This window comes from Dasypus novemcinctus, chromosome 1 (genome assembly GCF_030445035.2).
Source record: "Dasypus novemcinctus isolate mDasNov1 chromosome 1, mDasNov1.1.hap2, whole genome shotgun sequence".
NCBI classification, from domain to species: domain Eukaryota; kingdom Metazoa; phylum Chordata; class Mammalia; order Cingulata; family Dasypodidae; genus Dasypus; species Dasypus novemcinctus.
In genome coordinates this window covers 102,348,965-102,372,664 of record NC_080673.1, presented here as the reverse complement: position 1 = coordinate 102,372,664, position 23,700 = coordinate 102,348,965, and the positions used below count along the sequence as shown (strand labels likewise).

The window sequence follows — 23,700 nt, the reverse complement described above, 5'->3', positions numbered from 1 at the left end:
CAGCATTCAAGAGCATTTTCAAATTGGTGGACATTTTCCTGTCCTTTGCTCTGAGATATACTCTTTATTTGCATACTTTCTACTGTTGCCTCTGTCAGGAATGTCCACCACATCTCCTGTGACATCATGGACCTGAAGGCCCCTGGGTGTTTACTGGACATCTTTTCAATGTCCCTTTCATGTAAAAAAAAATCCATGTTTCTGAGATATGGTCCGCTTCCTTTTCTTTTCTAAAGTGGTTTTCCTTTGATGATCTGTATATGTCAGTAGGTTTATTTTTCTTCACCCTCTCCACTGATCTGCAGAACTATGCTCATCAAATTTTCTCACAAGACAGACACCAATACTGATAATTCTTATCTGATGCTTTTGTCCATCCCTCTCTTGTCATCTAATCTTTGTCATCTCTCTAAGAAAAGTCTCGTGGTATTTTTTTCCTAGTTGGTCTCCTTATTCACCTGCAGTCTATCTACCACTACTGTTACTTTAAATTACTGGATTTCATATATGTTACTCCTTCAATGGCTTTTATGTGGCGGAAAAAACAAAATCCTGAACTGAGGGTCTCCTAAACCTGGTAACTCTCCCTGTCCAATCATATCTCATATTTCTCAGTCAAGCAAGTTACTCATGGTTCCATAGATAATAGTGTGAACACTTCTTCCTTTGGGCCTGAGCCATTTCTGTCTGCCCTACTTAAATGCCCCTTCTGACTCTCCTTTATTTATAGTCTATCCTTCTCAAGGCCCAATTACATATTTTCTCCTCCACATAGTCATCTCAGGCCACACAGTGAGTTTCATTCCTTACATGCTGTAGCTTCTTCTATTCTTACCACTGTTACAGCCCTTGCTTTGCTGTTTTCTCAATAGATTGTAAACTCTTTGAAATCAGGGACTTGTTGTAAATCTGTTACTTCCTCAGAGATGTGAAATGTGCTTTGCATGTATAGATACTCAATAAAATCTTGTCTAACACCGTTAAATGATAAGGGTGTGAGAAAAAATGTTAGAAAATAATCTTATTTCAAATATACTTCATAAGTGGCATAGTACGTTTGAGCATATTTCCTTGACTATTGTGGCACTCTCAGGATAATTTTAGAATATTTTTTAGAAGGTACCAAAGAATGAAGGCCAGATCTCATGCTTGGGAAGCAGGTACTCAACCACTGAATTACAACTGTTCCCCCATTTTAGACTATTTAATGGGAAAGTACAATCCATTAAAAGTTAAAATAATATTTTCAAAATGCTTCCATCTGGGCTTCCACCTGAAAACTTCATGAATATTATTATTGTTAAGGTGACCAGTAACACCTTGACCAAACTCAGTGGATCCTTTTCTTTCCTTATCTTACTTCTTTACAACACTTGACCCTGGTGCTGTTGTTCTATCTTGAAAGTTATTTTTCCTTAACAGTAATTGCTCTTGGTTATTCTCTTTATTTTCATGTCACTTGTATTTCCTTGGTCTCTTTTGCATTCCCTCAGGGACCTATCTTCTGAATCCTTCCCCTGACATCCTGTAATTTTCCTTGAGCAATTGTATCAATGCCCAGGAATTCAGTGAACACATGGTGCTGGTCAAATTTCATCATTATAAACAACAGATTCCTCCCAGCCGGTTTATCCAAAAGACATTTACTGAGGATATATATATTTAGCTCACAGAATCTTTGAGACGGTTGAGAATCATTCTATGCTGAAATTTCAGGAATAAAAGTTAATACCTGGTTTGCCAAGTCAGCTGAGCCTTTGCTTTGATAAGTGGGCTGCCCTTGCTTCCATTGTTTTAGAATGGATACTGCCTTTCCAGTTTCTTTGTGACAAAAGCAGTTCTGGATCATGGTCTCCCATGGGTGTATTTGGTTGGCAGAAATTAAATCACACTTACGTACCTGGCAGTTTTAAAAAAATTAAATCTTATGAAAGGAAGATTTATTTTGTACAGAAACATTAGTATCAGAATTGACCCAAAATCTATATATTTTGCTCAGAACACATTGCTTGGTTTTAGCCTTCATTTAGAAAACTCATTTGAACATTCTATAGTTATTTCAAACTTGTCAATTTCAATGCCAAAATTAAAATAGTCACCATAGAAACACAAGCTGGTGTTTAGAGCCCAAGTTGGTGATCCACACCCAAAGGACGAAGACACACATATTGGAATCAGACTTGATTCTCCCAACTCAACCTTGTACTCCACTCACACAAACTTGATGCTAAAGCGCATCTCTTCCTCTGAGTGGGTTATCAAGACCAAATAGGTACCATAGCTTGTATATATTCAAAATATTCAAGTAATTCCAGAATTATAGAAGGATAAACATGGTAGTTAAGACACTCAAGTAAGTTAAGAGAACAATGTTCATGTTCCCTCACCCATCCCCCCCCCATGTTAGTACAAAGATTGTTGTGAAGTTCTGGAACCACTCAGGTCTTCAGAGAACTGACCTAACTTCTCTTTGTACTGTGCCTATTTGACCATAGAGGAGGGGCATGTACCCTAATGGTTCCTGCAGCCTCATTAGCTACTTACCTTAAAAGGAAGAGACCTTCGTTGGAATGAGGTTCCACTTCAGCTAGATCCACTGGACTAGGTCTTGGTTCATACAATGGAGGTGATGAAGCCCCTGCTGGAGGTGCGCTTCAAGGGACTTCCGGGTCTGGACATGGGTCATGGCAAGGTGGGCCTCTAAGAAGGAAGTCATTTAAATATCTTCTTCCTCCTTGGGAGGGTACTTACTCTGTGCTCTGTGGATTCTTTCTGCATAGCACAGCCTATAAGAAACAAATTGCCTCAGATGCCCTACCCACCTCCTTCCCCACCAAGCAATCTCAGGACCTTCCCAGGGTTGAAGGGGGGACTCAGGCCTCATGAACAAATGCATTTTCAGTTTCTGTTGGAGAAAATACAGTGCTTACTGGGACATGGAGACTGAAATGACTATTGATAAAGAAAGATTTATTGAGAGGCTCTCCCAATAGCAGGGTCAGAAGAACAGACTTCCGCCCCCTCACCTGCATGGTGGGGGTCTGAAGAGAGACTTCAGCACCCTCCCCCTCCCCCCCCAAAGGGGGGATTTGGATTTATACAGAACTTTTCTAGGCAGGGAAATGATAGTTGGTGGGAGGGCATTGAGGGTCCGAGAGGAATGAAAGGAAACCAGTAGGAAGCCCTAAAAGGTATAACTTTTTCCTGATAATGACTGGAAGATAGTGGGTTAGGGAGTTATGATTTCTTGGAATGCTGCAGGAGCAGATGTTTCTTTGTTCTGTAGGAATTTTATCTCCCTTTGATTTGTAGGTAAGGAAGGTTTCCATTTCCCTTTACTCCCATCTCTGTGTGGTTTCTTTATTTAACCTGTGGGGAAGCACCATTTCCTTGGACACGTAGGCTTATAGGGGATGGGGTTAGACTTTCCCCAGTGAATAGCAGGGGAAACCGAGCTACAGCTTGCTAATTATTGCAAACCTCAAACAGTTTCTAAGGCATTCTAAAGCATCTCTCAGATCCAAAATGAGGACAGCAGTATTTGGAAGAAGAAAGGCACTTCTAATTAAAAGGAGTTATCTAGTGGCCTAAGCAAATGATACAATAGGTGATAGCTATTCTGAACTCACAGAGAGGGCCTGGTAGACTCCCAAGGGACTCTGCTCAACTTATGCCAAATGCCGAGTCAGGTCTCAAGGACATTTTCACCCTCCACCCAGAACTTCCTTGGATCTACACAGAGTGAGGGCTCTCCCCTACCACCTCTGAAGAGGGAGCTGAAAGTCTGGACAGACAGAGTTTATGTCTAGTGGGAGCCTATCCAGGAACCCCTTTAAAATGGCAGAACCAAAGGAGGGCATAGACAGGCTCTAATTAAAAGTTTTGACTCACCAGTCCTTGCTGGGCATCAGAGAGGGTAGCCTGTCTCTAGAACTCCTGGTTGACACTCACAAAATGAGGTTGGGGAAGAGTTGGATTCCTCTAGGATCTTGGCTATATCATTTTAAAACATGCGAGTTTAATTAGGCCAGTAAAAAGAAATTTTTGAGAAATGGGGGAAAAGAACAGAGATTGCTGAGAAATGGGAGAGAAGGACAGAAATATGCTCAGAGGTTTGATGTGAGCTCCTCTAGGCAAAGAAAGCGATTTGGCTTGTGTGGTTACATTTTGAGCTATTTATTAGTCCTCCCATTGCTAATGTTAGGGGGAGCTCCAGCTGTTTGCTGTTCTGATTGATTACTCCACCAATCAGTTCCCAGGGACCCTAATGGTGAAGCCCCTGGAAGGTATCTGGGTCTTTCCCTCTTTCATTTAAAAAAAAAAAAAAACTGTGTTTTTTAGAAAGATATTTAGATTACATAAATGTTACATAAATGTTACATAAAAAATATAGGGAATTCCCCTATGCCCAACTTCCCACATGGCCCATATTTGCCTCCATTAACAACATCCCTCATTAGTGTGATACATGCTTTGCAATTGTTGAATACATTTTGTTGCTTTGCCATGAAGTGTAGATTATAGTTTCCAGTGTAGTATATACTCTCTACCATGCAATTCTGTAACTTATAGCAAGATATATAATCGCCTGTATCTGTCATTGCAATGTCATTCAGGACAATTCCCAATTACTGAAAATGTCCCCATATTACAACTGTCTTCCCTCTTTCTGACTCAGAACCTCCAGTGGCCATTTCCTCCACATCAGTGGTATAAGTTTTTCCATTGCTAGAAACACAATAATTCTATAGTAGAATATAAGTCCGCTCTAGTCCATTGTTCATTCCCCTATCCTGAGGATTCTTGATGGTGATATCCACTCCACTTCTAATTGAGAGGGGGCTTTAGTCCCATATGGCTGATAGATGGCACTCTCTTATTTGCAGTTGTAGGCTCTCTTGGTTCCTTGGTATGTTGGTTCCTCCTTGTTAGTTGTCCTGGGTGAGTCCAATGAACTGGAGAATAGGTATTGCAGCTCCATTGAGGATCAGGGCCCACCTGGCACATGGATAGTTCAGTGATTCTAGTCTCTTGCATGTGCACCTACCAACTCCAGCACCAAGTGTAGGTTCAAATAGAAGGAACTGAAGAGCCATTTGTAGGGAAACCACAACTAAGGCCAGTTCTGTCACACTTGGGAGCACAAACCCCAAAGTGGGACCCACTGGCAAGGTACCAATCTCATGAGCTATCTACCCTGACCATAGTTCTTGGGTGTCTTCAGAGCCCTCAGGAGCCCAGCTATTTAGGATAGAGTCTATAATTTTCTAATTTAGCAGTCAATGAGATCCTGCTGAGATGTGCGTAAGTGTAAACTCTGGAATGACCCCCAACTCAATTTGAAGTCTCTTAGCCATATAACCTCATTTGTCCTTACCTTTTCTCCCCTTTGGCCAAGGTGTTTTTCCAGTTGCATTGCTAGTGGTGCTTGGTATTAATCACTTGGTGCCAAGGAGGATCATCTGAGGGAGTCATGTCCTGCACTGGGGGAAAGTTATTGCATTTATATGCTGAGTTTGACTTAGAGAGAGACCTCATTTGAGCATTAAAGATGCTTTTAGGATGTAATGCTTAGGCATCCTATAATACTATGCTAAGTTTCTATTTCAAGTATAAAGGTTCAGAGGCACAGCTAACAATATCAAGGACCCATCCTCCTTCACTAATCACTGCAGTTGTACTTAGGGGTTTCTTGCTGTTCCATCAGAGAATGTGGCAGATCTCCTCAGGATGGGAATTCAATATTCTTTCAGTTATTGTGTGAATCTTCACCCTGGAGTTTCTCTTAAACCTGGACAAGATCTCATTCCAGTCTTGTTGCAAATGGGGTTTTTCGTAGGGTCCTTCCAGCAGCTTTCTTGGTGGCAGTCATTCCCTCAGAGTATTTCCAGGTGAGGTTTTTTTAGTGAGGTCTTAAACTTTCTTCCCTTTTCCTATACTACCCTGTATCAACCACCTTTCACAGGGAATTCCAACAATTTTGAGGTTTTTTCCCCCCAGGGAAAAAGAATAACCAAATTTTTAATTATACCATAGAGGTGCTTGGAGATCCAAATATAAGTTAGCTTGTTGAAAAAGTCAGAATTTATAACCATGCATATAGATCCACAAATTCTGTTTTATTAATCTTTTAAGACTGTTAGCCAAATTTATCTCCACAATCTTAATAATGATGTCATAGGTTGGTACTGTATTTTTTCAATGAAATTATAAAACTAGCTCAGAATGTTTGACTAAATTATAGTAGGCCACAAAGTAAGTAGTAGGTCATTTTCACTAATACTTGGATTCTCTGCACATTATCAAGTATTTAGTCGATATGGCAACAAATATCACATTTAGAAATAAAATTATAACTATAATGCAACTTTTCATGACACCTTAAAGATAAAGCAAAATGATAAATCTTTCCCTGTGAGTGGCAAATCAATATTAAACAGGTGCCATGGGTTTCATATTTCTTCCAGGATTATCAAATAAGTTATCAACTTCTTCCAGGATTATCAAATAAGTTACAACATGATAGTTAATAGATGAAAATATTCCTGTAAAAATGTACCTCTGTATATGTGTATATGTATCTTTATTCCCAGAAGCTTCTGTCATTTCTTAGTAGCTCAGTTTACACACTGAGTTCTCAATGGCTTCATTACTATCCCTTTTCTTCAATTCACTATATTAGTTTCTAAATTATCTTATGCTTCGGTTCTTAGTCAATTGTGATTAGCAAGAATAACACATTAAGCATTTTATTGGTAAGAGTTACAGACATTTTGAGTATAGTCCTAGAAATAGTTCAGTTTTCATTTAATATCCAACATCACTTCCCATGTGGCAGGAATCCTGCCTTTATTTCAAGCAAATATCCTATATTTACTTCAAGTAAACAGTAGAAACAGTAAAAACCAATTCCCTTTACTTTATGAAAATGTGTAGCATTTCCCTTGACTTAGTAAGAATTCTCTGGATTTAGATCTTGATTTTCTCCCCTTTTAAATCCGTGCCCACACAGTCTCATGCTGCAGTTTTTACCCCAGAAGTTTTGAACATTTCAGAAGAAGGGAAATACAGGCAGAGGTTATAGAAATAAAAATCAATGGCTACAAGCACAATAGCCCATAGGTGTGTGTTGGGGGCACAAATAATGAGTGGTCTTCTCACTGGGCTTCAGTGACTAAGGGAAGCAAAGGTGCATAAAGGCTTTGAAGTACAAGAAATATCTTTGCTCAGTTAGAAGAACAACACATATCAAATGATCAAGAAGGAAAATTTACTTCTCTCCATTGCTCAACTGATTTTGATTTTCACTTCATCTGTCTCTCACTTGGAGTTCAGACATTTGCTTGAGAAATGATTTCAGGGAGCACAGGGCATTTTTGGACAGTGAAAAAATTCTGTATGTTACTGTAATAGTAGAGATGTGAGATTATGCGTTCATAAAAACCCATAGAGCTATGCAAAATAAAGAGTGTACCTAAATTAACCCATGGACTTTAACAATAATAATGTATCGATATTGTGTTATGAATTTTTACATATATATCCCACTAATGCCAATGATAGGAATAGGAAAAATGCTCATAGATATGGTGGGGAGTGAATATATAGAGAGAACTTTCTGTGCAATTTTTCTCTAAAACTGAAAGTGCTCTAAGAATCATTTATATTAAAAACACGCGCACACACAAAGTAAAGTTTTCCAGCAATTTCTGTTTCTCTGGAAATTCTCCCACGTGTATTTATTGATAACGTCTCTGAAGGGCAGGGTCAATGCTGTTTGGCTGCTGTCCTAGGTGAGGAGGGCCGGGGGCAGTCAGAATGCAGGTGGAGGCGTCTGTGTGGATCAGAACGTCAGCACCGTACGGATACTGATATAAAAAAGAAAAATATCAATTATTTTAGCACAACATATTTGATACTCTTCTTCATGAGAATCCAATAGTATTTGATGTTTTTCTGTGGAAACCTGGCTGTGTTTCAGTCACTCCTTTCCCATCTCTATACATTCACGTGCAAACACGTATAAAGGAAGCTCATCTTTTAATCCTTCTCTCTGATGTATTCTTAAACACAAGACTCACTCGTAACACAGTCACACCTTCTTTTAGACTTAATTCTACAGAAACACTTTCAAAAATCATTTTTGAAATCCCTAGTGACTTGCATATTAATGAATATAAAATGGTAATGGGTAGTAATTGCAGCAGTTTCTTGCTCTCTGCCATGTAGTTTGTAGATGTTTCTCATGGGTTATTTCATTTAAACCTCAACCTAAATAAACATGTGAAAAACAAGGATAAATTTTGTTTACTATGTTCTATGACATTATTTATATATATATACACACACATATGTGCATCTATACATACATATGTGTATTTATGTATGCATATCTGAATTGTGAATCAGTGCAGTGTAATAGAAAATAAATTAGCTTTGCTAAGAAACAGGTCTAAGTTTGAATACTGTCTCACTTGTTCACTAATTGCATGTCCTCTCTGAGTCTTGTTTTCTCCATTCTTAAATAGTGAAATTAAGACTAGATAACAGCATTCACTAGGAGTAACATGAAATAATACTGACTTTATATATTGGCTGGTGTTTTGTTGATTCATGTTTGTTTTCTCAAGATTATATATACATATATATGTATATTATATATATTTATTATTGGATATAGTGTTTAGTACAATATAATATGCATCTGGCTACCTAAGATAAAGAATTTCAACTGATCCCTCATGAGAAGCAGTGTCAAGTTGCAGAAAGATATGGCCTGTTGAGCTAGATGGTGAAGGTTAAAAAAATTGCTGTTACTAGTTGTGCCTTTTATCAATCCAGGTAACAAAATTCATCTCATTAGCTGATGGTAAAACTTAAATTTTAGAAGTACAAAATGGTATTGGCTTATATTCTTAAGGTATTTTTAAAAATAGGATTTTGAATGCTACCCCTTTTCAATAGCTTTCGTTTGTGAGAATATCTTTGAATACTTCAAAAATAACAGTAATAAGTGGTATCTTTTATGAAGATTTATAAAGACAACAGCTCCAGTATAGCTCCACCTTCTCCTATAATGAAAGTTCTGGGCGTCCTGATCATAATCTAAACCTCCATGCATTGAAGGCCAGCCTGCATTAGGGGCCAGGCAGAGGCTGTGGGGGCTCCATGGTCAGAGGATGCCTGGGTGAGTCCAATCCTCTCTACTTTCAAGGGTGAGTGCCCACCTGTCCAGAGGCTGGACTGTGGCTTTCCACACAGTTACATTTGTGGAAAGCCACAGAATTTGTCTTTAGCAGAATTGCAAATGCAAAGCAACTGCTCTTGCAGCCTGAAAGTAAGATCTAAAATATTCTACATGTAAACAAACTTGTAAAGGAAAACCATACTTTCCACCTTCTCATAGATATGTCAGTCTCTGAACAAATTTTTTTCCATGCTAGACTAACCCCTACCATATATATGTATAGAAGAAAATCTACCTCTTTCCAGAGCGAAGCAGGTCAAATCCTTCATTTATTTTTTCAAAACGTAAAACATGGGTTATTAATGGATCCAGTGGAAACTTGTTGGCCAAAAAATCAGCCACAAGTTTGGGGACAGAATCTTTACTCTTAGAGCCTAGAAAGAAGACATCATTGTTAGATTCAGACAGTGTACCATAGTAGAACTGGAGAGGAGAATTTTCAAATAGAATTAAAATCAGTATATAAATGAGGTATATTCCACAGACTGCTATTACTATGGTTAATAAGAAACCATGTGCTTTAATATCCTTTTGCAGTGATTTTACCATTTTTGTTGCTTATCCCTTTTAAGTTAGTGCCCTACATTATCAGCTCTCTCATAGAGTAATTATAAGGCAGATGACTGTGTCCAAATTCAGGGAGCCAATTTAGCAGTTGTCTAAAATTGGACAGAGTGCGGAAATGGTGTATTGGTAAGGATTTTGTCAGTCCTACAGTATATTTCAGTTCATTTTAAAGCCACCAGTATCTAAAGAAGTTTGTTATAAGTATTAGCTAGTTTATTGGGATATCAGAAATTGTGTCTTAAGAGCTTCAGTCTTCACTAGTTCCACTATTAGTGGATTGGAGACTAAAAACGCATCAGGACTTTAAATTAACTTTGACCACATTGTTTTTCATAACTTGGCTTTGTCATTTATAAAACAGAACAAAATCTGAGGTTAAAAATAAAAAATGATAATTATGCTTAACTACGTACCACCCAAAAGTGCCCCTTTCAAGGTGCGTCCAGTCAACAGCAAAATAGGGTTCACGGAGAGGTTTTGGGAAGCTGGAGGCTCCCCTATAATGACACTTACGCCAAATGCCTCATGACAGCATGACAGGGCCTCAAGCTGGAATGAAATTAATTTTAGTATTATAAAAATTTCTGTTCATGATACACTACAAAATTCATGTAGTATCAGTCTAGATTTTGAGTGCATAGAGGACAGGCTTTATTTTTTGCTTCTCTGTTCTACTTTTTGCATACTTTAGTGGCTTTGACATCAGGGAATACATGGAAAATATTTTTAGGTGCAAAAAGTATGGATATAATTGTGTGTGCACACTTTTCCTTAGGATGTATTAAAGAGACAAAAATCATTACCAACACAGATGAAGTTGGTTCCTCAAAAACGTGTGATGTTTCATTTTCATGTGAATCTTAGGCCATCTATTAGGAGGTTAATCATTCTTTAATAATTTATCAAGTAGTTTGAACTTTGCTCTTAGATCAGGTGTTTAAATGGTGTACAAACTGTTTCGTTAATTGCAACATTAAAATTTGCCTCTTGCCGATTGATCCATGTCTTTTTAGTGGATCCCTATTTTATTGTCCATCTCAAAATTGTTCATTTTGTACATGTTGCTTTTATACCCCAAACACGGGTGTGAGTTTTACTCTAAACTTTCCCTACTATTCTAGGATCTCAATAGACAACCCAGAATATCTTCTCCTCCAGTCACGCTTTTAGTATCTTTTTTGTAGAAAGTAAATGGTTTAGGATTCCACAGGATTGTGGACTTCTCAATCCTTCAGATTTGGCTTATGATTTAGAAATCAGACATCTATAGAACTATCAAACATTTTATATCTTCAGATAAAGTATATATCTGTGTCCATGTGAGAATACAGGAGCTATACAATAGAAAAAGAAACCAAAGAAACAAACTGCCATCTTACAAATGTTGGAATCTGTCGGAAGTTCAGTTGCCTGTGGGATATTGTCCCAGAACGAGGCTCTCGGGGTGCTGCTCCACAGCAAGAACGCTGGAGCTTACTAGGAAATCTCAACTTTGTCAGTATGTTCTGGAGAATTCCGGTTAGATGGGATGTAGCTGGAGAGATGTTAGCCATCACAATAGATGATATTTGTATTTATTTAAAAATTGTATTTGAGCAGTCCAAAAATGACATAAGCACTTCAAGATTGGAAATAGTGTTTTATTATAACACCTGCTAAAATTAACTTGAGTGTTTATCCCCAGCCAGGTGGCAATAAGCTAAAGATTGTACATACTTGTAATAATATGTCATGCTATTTTATGTTTGTAATGATTGTGAGAAACGTATGCTTTTTAATGTTATTGTAAATGCATATGATACTATTAGATATGTTTGCATTGAATTTGTTTGGTAGGAAAATCTTTCAGTTGTTTTCATGTTTCCACCCCACACATGGATATTTGGTGCCAATTAAATGACAGGCCCTGTGCTATCTGCTTTGGGAATATATAGTGATGTCTTAAAATAGTAACATTCTTCAGCACATATTTTTTTAATAACGAAATGATTTTTTTGGCCTATATTTTATCATTATTCAATTTAATAACAGTATGACATGTAAAAAGAAATATACATTCCTTAAACCTAAAAATTATTTTAACTTTTTTGTTAAGTATGTGGGGAAAATAAAAAATCAATTTGAGAATAGAATTTGTATTATTTATATTATCTTAAGTTTGAATTTGTTTATTAAAATTTAATAAAAATATATTTATAATGACCTAATATAAAATATCCTTTAAAGGAGAACGATGAAGTGAGTCATATTTGTGTAACTGAATGAATGAAATTTCCTTATAATCATGGAAAAGTAATCATAGATAAGAAACAGGAGATAGACTATTATAATTTATAATTTAATGAGTACTTTTATATATTTGTATTCTTTTGTTTAAAAACAACCTTGATTCCAGAAGCATGAAGTAAAGCATGTAATGTACCTACCACGGTGTCGATCCGACCAATGACTTCAAATGAAAAGTCCACGCCACCCCCGGTCATTTCCTTCAGCACCTCATGGACGGGTTTCTTGAAGTCCTGAGGGCTGATGCACTCAGTGGCTCCCAGCTCTTTGGCTGTTGGAAATTTGCCTTTGTTGATATCCACCCCAATGATCCTGGCTGCTCCAGCCTCCTTACAGCCTATGACGGTAGACAAGCCGACTCCTCCAAGGCCAAACACAGCACAGGTGGAGCCCGGGGTGACCTGTATTTTCAGACAAGAAAAGAATGGATTAAGTAATGATTGTTAGCAACAGTCTAAGCTGAACAATGTGTCAACTGTTAAAGCTTATGATGTGTAATGAGTTTCTCAGTCCACCCTACTGAAGTATCAACAGCTTGTTCACCTCTGATAATCTGGTGAATTTCTTAGGACATGTTCTCAATTCCTCTGGGCATATATTTTACTGATTATGGCTCCTGAAATTCTATAGTGTATATCAGTGCTCTTATGGTTCTAGAAGGAAAGCTCTTACTTAATTTAGAGGAATTATCCATGATTCCTGGGGGAAAATGTTTTTAAAAATTTGAATATATGTAGAGTTGTTGCCTTTTGTCATTCCTACTTTGGCAACGTTGACTGCAGATCCATAACCAGTAGAAAATGCACAGCCAATGAGGCAGACTTTCTCCAGTGGGGCAGCTGCATCAATCTTGACCACCGAGATCTCATCTACCACTGTGTACTCAGAGAAGGTGCTGGCGTGGATGAAGTGGTGGATGGGCTTCCCTCTGCAGGTGAACCTTGTGGTGCCGTCCTGCATGGTCCCCTGGCGGTTTGTCAGTCTGGTCAGTGTGACACAGAGAAAGGAGCAGAAGTCATGAGAAAGGAGCTTAACTGGTGTGCAAATTCATTGGCTATGTGCAAAGTATCAGAAACCTAAACCTACTCCAATTTCTCACAGTAGCTGGCTCCTGGGTGTTTACAAAGGGTACATTTTCCACACTGGGGAACACACAATGGGATGACTTTATCACCTGCAAGAGGATAAAGCAATTTATTATTAAATTCTTACCCAAAATTTAATGGAACAAGAAATTGAGCTTAGATGTATATATTAGAGGCCCATGTCCTGGAAAGGTCTCCCAGGAAATAGAGTGAAATAATCACTACGTCGTTGGTTTATCCATTTTTTTTATGGTCCTGAAGATTCCCAAAGAAAAAAATGCAATATGGGAAACAACATAAATTTGTATTATATTACTGTATGAATAATTAACTTTTACCATGTGTAGATTTCTATTTGGGCTTTACACTCTTCATCTTATTTAATCTTTAGTTAATTAATTCTTAAATAGTCTCACTATAAACATTAATAAAAATTTTAGTTGCATGCTGGCTATCATAATGATGATATGATATTTGTAATAGTTTGGTTATAATAATGAGAGTTTTGATAACAATGATTTTTTAAAATCTCTAGCTTATCTTTACTAGGAAGTGAATGCTTAACTTTTATTTAGTGTTTTTAAAGGAATGTTAAAAAGTATGAGAAAAAAGCTCTTTGTGAAATTTCTCTGAATATTTCCATCATTCCTAATGCAGGAACTTTCTTGTAGGATAAGAAATCCTGACTTAAATGGATTTAGGCAGTTAACTTACTTTGTGAGTTTTTACTTTTTTCAATGGTGTAGGGAGCAGGGGTGAAAATAAGGGTGTCATTTTATTATTTATATTTTCATACAAATGAAATACTACCAGTTCAAACTCAAATAAGACAACGTCTTTATTTTTGATCTTAGGTTGGTTAAATATTTGATAAAGGAAGAGATTGTGTATACTGATTGAATAAATTTTTAAAAATTATACATAATTTTTATTTTTAATCAACCATGCTATTGTTTGTATATAATCAAATAATGATTATATTAAACACATTAAATAATCTTCAGGTGGAATTGATAGCATGGAAATTTTTTTAATGCACCTCTTACTTCTAAATTATTCATCTACATTAATATACAATGCAATTAGTATTGATTAAATGCTAAAAATATATATTTGGTCAATAATTCATAATCGTACATTTTATACTATGGTTAAAGTCATAAAACAGACATTCTTCTGGCAGGATTCTTTCTGCTAGATCTCCTCCATCTGGTCTAATTCATTCATTCTATGTTCAAGAATGGAGATCATATAAAACAACAATTAGTGGACAAAGTTCAGTACTGAACATAACAGATACCACAATGATTCAGCCAAAATCTCACAGCTCCATCTTGTGAATTCAGAAAATCACAGTTAACATATACTAATCCATACACTGACATATTTTTTTTTCTCTTGTCTCATGTAGTTTCCCTTGTCCAATTTGTGGTTCTCTTTGGGCCCTGAAGGTAGGTAGTGCTCAGGAATACTAAAATGGCAGCTGTTAGAGTGTGAACCCCAGGAGGCAGTTACTCTGTCTCCTTTGTTCCAGGATCCTCAGGATCTAACCTGGAGCCTGACATCTAGTAGCAACTCCACAAGCCATGTTTAAGGAGAGAATCAGGAGGTCAGGTCTGCAGACACGCCTGGACACAGGAAGGATGTCAGGCAGGGAGAGGAAACAAACACATCCCTGCCTGGTCCTGGCTCTGTTGCTGGCTTTGTCTGGGGTCTGGTGCAGGTCTTTTCCTTCCTCTGCCTCAGTTTCCTCATCCAGGTTGCATGACCTTAAAGGACCTGAACAAAGACACATTCTTTGAGTGTGAGTCCAGTACCTGGTTTGACTGCAGTCACCCCCTCCCCGATGCTCTCCACGATGCCTGCTCCCTCATGGCCTAAGATCACAGGAAGTGGGGTGACAAAATCCCCATTTATCACATGGTTGTCTGTGCGACAGATCCCTGTAGCCACCATCTGTCAGGGAAGATAGAGTGATTTTATTCAGATAAATGTATGGCCCACAGATAGACTTAAAGCATATAATTCCCTGAAGTTGGATTTCTAGAATTCAGAATTTTCCTAATCCTTACTCTTCCAAATAAAAAAATTCAATCAAATTTTAATTTAGTCTAAAATTATCACTTTCCTTTTTTCTGCATTAGATAACCTTGAATAATCACAAAATCATTGTTTTTGTAACATGTAATATATAATATACAATAATGCATGCTCTCTATAGAAGTAGATATTCCATATTATCACCAGGAAAAGTCTTTTATATTCTAACCTCAATTATTTTGAAATTTTGTACTATATTTCTCTACAAACACATAAATTATTTTATATTTCCCAGAACTATACTGTACATTTTTACTGGGATTACTTTAATCAATTTAAAAATTTTAAATTATATGCCATTTATATTTTTCTTAACAACCAATGTATTTCCATTCAGAATACCATAATTTTTTTTGTCTTTATTTTTTTAATATTACATTAAAAAAATATGAGGTCCCATATACCCCCCACCCCCTCACCCCACTCCTCCCCCCTTAACAACAATCTCCTCCATCATCATGAGACATTCATTGCATTTGGTGAATACATCTCTGAACACTGCTGTACCTCATGGTCAATGGTCCACATCATAGCCCACACTCTCCCACTTTCCACCCAGTGGGCCATGGGAGGACATACAATTTCCGGTAACTGTCCCTGCAGCATCACCCAGGACAACTCCAAGTACCAAAAATGCCTCCACATCTCATCTCTTCCTCCCATTCCCTACCCCCCAGCAGCCACCATGACCACTTTCTCCACACCAATGCCACATTTTGTTTGATTACTAATCACAATAGTTCATGAATAGATTATCAGTAAGTCCACTCTAATCCATACTCTATTCCTCCATCCTGTGGACCTTGGAATGGTTGTGTCCACTCCACATCTATATCAAGAGGGGGCTTAGATTCCACATGGATGCTGGATGCAATCCTCCTGCTTTCAGTTGTAGGCACTCTTGGCTCCATGGTGTGGTGGTTGACCTTCTTCAACTCCATGTTAGCTGAATGGGGTAAGTCCAATAAACCAGAGTGTAGGAGCTGAAGTCTGTTGAGTCTCAGGGCCTGGCTATCACATGGTCAGTCCAGAGATTCAGGTCCCCTGGGTGTATATTAAACCCCAGAACCAACTATAGTTCCGGTAAAAGTAACAGGAGAGGCTTCTGGACAAAGATCACATCTGAGTCCAGCACCATCACTCAGAAATACAAACTCCAAAGTAGGGCCAACTGACATGGCACTGAACTCCATCTGCCATGACCATAGAACCTGTGGGTCTCTGTAGCCTTCAAAGAACCAATACCCGGGATTGTATCTACTTTATTTGTCTCTGGGACTCTGCTGAGGTGTGCATAAGGGCAAACTCCCTCTGATAACCAACCAGCTCTTTTTGGAGACTCATAGCCATATAAACTCATTTGTCCTTTCCATTTCCCCCTTAATTCAGGTCAAAAAGCATTTTTAACTCCTGGTATTATATGTAGATTGAGATATTCTGCTGGTCCGTGTTGACCCTTTTATTCAAGGTCATTTTCTAGTTACATCATCAGCTGGTACTTGGTAGTAATCCCTCGGCACCAGGGAGGCTCATCCCTGGGAATCATGTCCCACACTGGGGGGAAGGCAATGCATTTGCATGCTGAGTTTGGCTTCGAGACCGGCCACATTTAAGCAACACGGAGGCTCTCAGGAAGTAACTCTTAGGCACCCTGCAGCTCTAGGCCTTGTTCTTATTTCAGGTGCACAGGCTCACAAGCATAATCATTAGTATCAAGGGCTCATTGTTGGACCTTCATTCTTTTTTGGTCTTTGCCATTGCACTTGGGGGATTGTTGCTGCTCCTTTAGGGACTGTGATAGAGCTTCCCTGGCTAGGAACTTAGCACTCCCTCAGTTGTTGTTCCCAATTGTAACCACTATGAAAATATCCAAACATTTTTATGTAGCCTGGATATAAGCCCTGGAGAACTCCCTGTCAACCATGTGTTCCCTGTCAATAACATCCCACACCAGTATTCCTCCCCTGCCATTGTTGAACTTCTCTGTGATCCAAAACTTCCTGAAAAGTGAAGCCCAATATATTGCCTGGGTCCATTAATAGTAAAATGGAATATAGTGATGAGTTTAAAGTTTAGATATAGAATACATATTAATTTGAAAAAATTAAGGTAAAAATAATTTCGGGTATCAAAAAATTAAAAAATGCAAAATCTTTGTTTTTGATGTTTTGCCTTCCATCACTGCAATAAGTGTTGCCCTGTACACAAATTGGCAAGGCAACTACTTATGTCTTTTCCTCAGTGTCTATGTCCTATCTTTTTCTTTTCTTTTTCTAATTATTAAGCTTATCTTCACAAGAGTTTTAAATCTCAGTAATTCATATATACAATATACAGTACTCCCGCATATCCAACATAAAACCTTTTCCCTTCCACAGCAATAATCTTTTTACAAATTCATATTATATTTACTGAAACTGATGTACAGATATTGAGCCAATAGCTTTCAAACAAGGTAACATTTGTGTTTACATTGTGGTTTATATTTTAGACTATACAATTTTCTAAATTTTTAGTTATCTTATGGTTTACATTATGATTTACATTTTAGCCTATCAGCCCCTATATATTTTTGGTGTAATTTTACATGTCTTATATCCATCCTTGCGTACTCTTGTGGAATACTTCTATTGCCCAACAGTTACATTGGTTCCATCTATTCAATATCTCTTTCCCCCTCCCCTTAGGGCCCACTGTGACAGTCAATCTTCATTGCTTAAAAGGCCATGTTCAGAGATACTTGCAACAGTGTTGAGGGCTTGACATGCTCAACTTCCCTAATGCACTAGGAGCCACCATTTCTCTTGAAAGATACAATTCCCTGTATTTGAGGGCATCAGTCCTCCCCAGGATGTGGATATACTTTCATTCTCATTATATGGGTCTCTATATAATGATTTAACCCACTATGGCAAAATGAGCATTCACATATTCCCTAGGAGCCTGTCCTGCGTCAGATTATCTCCTTTAAGCATCTTAAACAGGTAACCTTCCTTATTATATTTTTGAAAAAGTTTCTCAGCATTATACTCTCAACCAAATACCTGACAATCTCCTATGTTCATATGTTGCCCCACCCTCCCCCCAATGTCTTGGGCAATATTACCCATCCTCCCATCCCTAGCCCCGCTCAAGCCCTCAAAGCCCCACCCAAAGGTAACCCTATGCCCCCATTTTATCCCTTCCTTATACAAATACTTACCTCCAGCTTATCATAGATTTCACCCATGTAGGTGTCAGCTTACATCCTTCCTCTACACCCCAATTTCCTGTAAGCCTATCATCCAGTCTCTAGCTCTCTGAGGCAGCTTGGTTTACTTATTTCATATCATTGAGGTCATGTAGTATTTGTCCTTCAATGCCTGGGTTGCTTCACTCAACATAAGGTTCTCAAGATTCCATAATTTATTTAAAAAGCTTTTCAGTGGATTTTTCATTGTTGTTACTTTTAATATACTTTTTTATTAATACTTTCTATTTTTTTAGAATGCTTTAGATCACATAAATGTTACATAAAAAATATAAGGGAATCCCATATGCCTCATTCCCTACCCTGCCCATACTTTCCCACATTAGCAACATACTCTATTAGAGTGGTACATTTGTTACAATTGATGAACACACATTGGAGCATTGCCCGGAAGCATGCATTATAGTTTAAATTATAGTTCACATTCTGTCCCCCACAGTTTTGAAAGTTATAACAAAATATATAATGGTTTGTATCCATCATTGCATGGTCATTCCGGACAATTTCAATGTCTCAAAAATGTTCCCATACTACACTTGTTTTAAACACTTTCTCCTTCCCCTGAGGTCCTCCAACAGACACTGCATCCACATCAATGATAAAAGTTCTTCCACTGCTAGAATAACAATAAGTCTATAGTCGAATAACAATGAATCTTCTCTAGTTCATTGTTCATTCCCTCATACTGAGAATGCTGGGATGGTAGTGCCCACTCTGCCTCTAATTGAGAGGGGGCTTAGATCCCATGGTGCTGATTGATGGGATAACATGCTTGTAGTTGTAGGTTCTCTCTATTCCTTGGGATGGGAATTGTCCATCATCATCATCTTATTAATTGTCCTAGGTGAGTTCAAGGAACTGGAGAGAGGTGTTGTAACTTGGTTGAGATTCAGGGCCCAATTGTTACATGGACAGCTCCAAGATTTCAGTCTCTTGGACATATAACAGTCAAGCCTAGTACTAACTATAGATTCCAATAGAAGGTGCAGAAGATCCATGTGTAGGGAAATAAAAAATGAATCCAACTTTGTCACATTGAGGAGCATAAATTCCAAATTGGTTCCAACGGCAGGGTGACAAACTCCTGGTGGTCTGCTCTGCCTATTGTGTCTGGATAACTCTAGAGCCCTCAGGAGCTCCACTATTTGAGACAATATTTACTGTGGCAGTCAAAGAGATCCTGCTGACATGCATAAGCATATCCTCTGGAATGGCCTCATGCCTCACTTTGAAATCTCTTAGCCATAAAAACTCATTTGTTTTTACCCTTTCCTCCTTTTGGTCAAGGACTTTTTCTAGTTGCATTGCTTGTTTGTACTTGGTAATAATCCCTTGGTTCCACGGAATCTCATCCCAGAGAGTCAGGTCCCATGTTGTGCATATATACGCTGAGTTAGGCTTAGAAAGAGGCCACATTTGAGCTACACAGATGCTTTCAGGAGGTAATTCTTAGGCAACATATAATACTAGGCGAAGTTTCAATTTCAAAAGAAAAGTTTCATAAGTATAGTCGTCAATACAAGGGCCAACTTATTAATAAATTAAATAGAGACAGAAAATGGTTTCACCTTAATACGAACTTCATAGGCCTTGGGGGGTGCGACCTCCACCTCCTCAATGGACAAGGGTTTCTTTAGCTCCCAAAGCACAGCTGCTTTGCATTTTATTACCTGCAAAATCAAACACAAGGTAATACCTGTTTTCACCCAATCTTTAACTTAGGGATTTTGTGTTCCCAACTTTTATTGATACATGTATCCCATGTCTAGAACAAATAACCCCTATGTTGAAACAAACCAGTTCTTGTTAGGAAAGTAATAAAAATGAAAAAAAAAAAAAAAGGCAAAAACCAACAACATATAAAGCATTAAGATAGGGAAATAGAAAGAGGATTAGCCATAATAAGACATTGAGATAAATTTGAATAAATTTTTCTAGGTCATTTTTGCATTTCTTTTTTCCCCTTAAATATTCATTCTTGATATATTCTAATGCTAACCAACAGTGGGTTCTTTTTTTTTAAAGTATTTTTTAGCTTTTATTATCTTTTTTTAAAGATACATAGATCACACAAAATGTTACATTGAAAAATATGAGGTTCCAATATACCCCAATCCCCACCCACACCCACACTCCCACATAAACCTCTTTCATCAGTGTGGCACATTCATCACATTTGTTGAACACATTTTGGAGCACTGCTGCACAGCATGGATTATAGTTTACATTGTAGTTTACACTCTCTCCCAGTCCATTCAGTGGGTTATGGCAGGATATATGTATTGCATCTGTCCCTGCAATATCCTTCAGGACAACTCCAAGTCCCCAAAATCCCTCCATATCACATCTTTTCTTCCCTTTCCCTGTCTTCAGCATCTCCTATGGCCACTGTCTCCACATCCATGATACAGTTTCTTCCATTGCTAGAGCCACAATAACTCTATAGTAGAATACCGGTAAGTCTACTCTAATCCATATTTTATTCATTCATCCTGAGGACCCTGTGATGGTGATGTCCATTCCACTTCTAAATCAAGAGTGGGCTTAGATCCCACATGGCTGTTGTAGACTTGCAGTTGTAGACTCTCAGTTCCCTGGTGTGGTGGTTGACCTTCCTTACCTCCCTCTTAGCTGACCTGGGTAAGTCCAATGAACCTGAGACTAGGTGTTACAACTCTGCTGAGGCTCAGGGTCCAGCTGGCACATGGCCAGTCCAGAGATTCAAGTCTCCTGAGCATATACCACTCCCAGCACCAACCACAGGTTCAGTAAAAGTGACAGAAGAGGCATGTGTAGAGAGGTCACATCTGAGTCCAACTCCATCACACTCAGGAGCACAAATTCCAAAGTAGGGCCCACTGACAAGATCCTGAACTCCAGAGCCATCTGCCATGACCACAGGACCTGGGTGTCTCCACTGGCCTCAGGAGCGCCACTACCTGGGTTTGTTTGTTTTTTAATTAATTTTATTTTTTTTTAATTTTGATGATGTGGGATGAGGGAGGAGGTTTGGGTGTGGGGTATATGGGAACCTCATAATTTCTAATATAACATTTTTTGTGATCTATGTACAATGGGCTCTTGACACACAATTTTTGTTGTATATGAAATTCAGAATGACTGTTATTTCATTGATATTGCAGAAGGTTGTCTCTTCACTTAAAACCTACTAATGTAATGTAGGGATTAGTTCCACCACCTCGGCAAGGGCACAGTTAAATGATTTATTGAAGCTCATCTGATCTTGCTTCAGAGCAAAAATAGCTCTGCCCTTGCTTTTCTCTGCACAAGCTATCTCTTATCATTTGAAGTTTGAAAATGGCTTCCTCTTGCCCTTTCTGCCATTAGATAGGTTGTGAGTCTGCAGATAAGGTTTCTTGTTCTAAGACAAAACATCCTTGAGAAATTTAACTTTAACCACAGCCTTTGGCCAAATCCAAAAATACATGATATATAAGCAAGAGAATAAACCAGACAGAACCTCCCTGCATATGAGTTTTGGTGTGCGAGTCTTTCATTTCCACAGCAATGTAATGCTGAAATCTACTTTATGAAAAAACAATCTGAATTTAGGATAACAGGTAATATTTGCCTACTGCTTAGAAAAACATCTTTTTGTTTCACTCTCTCTCTTTTTGCCTTTTTATTAATTATTTTTTCACTTCCTACCACTTGTGTGTGCTCTTGTTGCATTACTCATTTGGGACATTGCTTTTGCCTCTGTTTTATTATCTGATTTATGTGTAGCATCTCCTTTCAAAGCACATTTCAACCAAAAATACACGGTTAAAATACAAGTGACACATGCAAACACAGTCCCATATGAACATATACATAACTCGAAATCAAGAGAACTGTGCTTGTTTGAATAGCAAGTGCAGACATATTAACCTCAAATATTCTTGAAGAGTTAAACACATATTTCCACCATTGTGAATGGTCCTTAAACCCTGTTTTCAAGGTAGCAAAGTTTATACAGATCAAATGCTTCTGTAATAGTGAAATGACATACCTGCAAAATGTGATCAAATCAATTCAATGGGAATGTTTTCCTTTGAAGTTAATTTCCATTATTTAGTTATCAAATCTTGCCAGTTTTCAGGCTTTGTGCTATGGGCAATGCCACAATAACTGACAGGACTTGGAAAATGTGCACTGACCACTGTAGGTCCTGAGTGTTGGTGCCTATGAGGTGACAGGCTCCCTGTGGCTTTTTTGGGCACTTCCATGCTTGACCTTTAACCTTAAAGGGATGCTACCAGGGTGGAACTATTGGAATACTGGCCTTATTTTTCAGAAGCAAATATTGAGGGTAAAAAGACTGAGTAGCTTTCCCAAAAACATAAATCTGGCTATTTCAGGAATTAAGCTGCACCCATCATTATCTTTTTGTGACCACATAACTCATTTGAAGATAACTTCTTTTTTTCCCCAGAGATCTCAGCCTGAAAATGTCAGATCATAACCCTAGATCCCAGCACTTTCATTGACCAAAATCCCTTTGTAAAGAATCTGTTGGATGCTGACCACAATGTCTTCCCTGGGAACACCAAGGGACAGCAGGCAGGGACATCATCCAGTAACTATCTAACTAAAGCACATTTATTTAAAGGAAGGAGAAATATTAATAAAGATGATATATATTCTGGTAGAGAGAAATGGGAATAACCTATTTCCATTGTAGTTTAGGATTGTATATTATATTTCAGTGCTTATTGTTTCTAATTAATAATTGCAATTTAAATTATTGATTAAAACCAGTATGCATTTAAATATTATACAATAAATATAAAATTTTATATTTATTTATTATACATAGAGGACATAATTTCCAAGTAAAATGTTTTTTGCTTACTTTTCCTGCTGTGCTCATGTTGTCTCTTTCTTCTCTGCAGACCAGGGACTGGTGAATTCTTGCACACTTCCTCCCTGTTTGAGGACACAGAGTAAATATATTGCCAGATATTTTGTTTGTATTAGTAATACCTATCTGCACACGTAGTCTGGAATTTTCAAGCCACACCCACCGGTTCTTTCTCAGACCAAGTTGAAGCATTTATGAAAGGGCACCAGACCAGGATTCAAAACTGAACTTTGTCTGCAATATGCAATATGTCAGATATAGTATCTTGATTGCTTTAGGTTCAATACTTCCAATCAAAAAA

General features: G+C 37.9%; 1 protein-coding gene across 1 annotated transcript; it reads right to left on the bottom strand.

Annotated features, from left to right (window-relative positions):
* Positions 1–7,706: 7,706 nt before the first annotated feature.
* On the bottom strand, positions 7,707–23,468 carry LOC101420379 (all-trans-retinol dehydrogenase [NAD(+)] ADH1B-like). Its single transcript, XM_004461971.4, has 9 exons — positions 23,391–23,468; positions 20,104–20,205; positions 15,003–15,141; positions 13,187–13,274; positions 12,863–13,082; positions 12,241–12,501; positions 10,228–10,363; positions 9,483–9,621; positions 7,707–7,868 (listed from the first exon to the last, which is right to left on the bottom strand). Exons 1-9 carry the CDS (start codon positions 23,406–23,408, stop codon positions 7,844–7,846), a joined length of 1,128 nt encoding a protein of 375 aa, XP_004462028.1. The 5' UTR covers positions 23,409–23,468; the 3' UTR covers positions 7,707–7,843.
* Between the last annotated feature and the right edge of the window lie 232 nt (positions 23,469–23,700).

What these genes read in the sequence shown, in the direction of transcription:
- LOC101420379 (XM_004461971.4), bottom strand. An exon ending in GGTGACTGCAGTCAAACCAG is followed by an intron (nt 13,275 to 15,002) that starts GTACTGGACTCA and finishes ATCCTCTTGCAG; the next exon opens with GTGATAAAGTCATCCCATTG. An exon ending in CTGCAGTCAACGTTGCCAAA is followed by an intron (nt 12,502 to 12,862) that starts GTAGGAATGACA and finishes CTGAAAATACAG; the next exon opens with GTCACCCCGGGCTCCACCTG.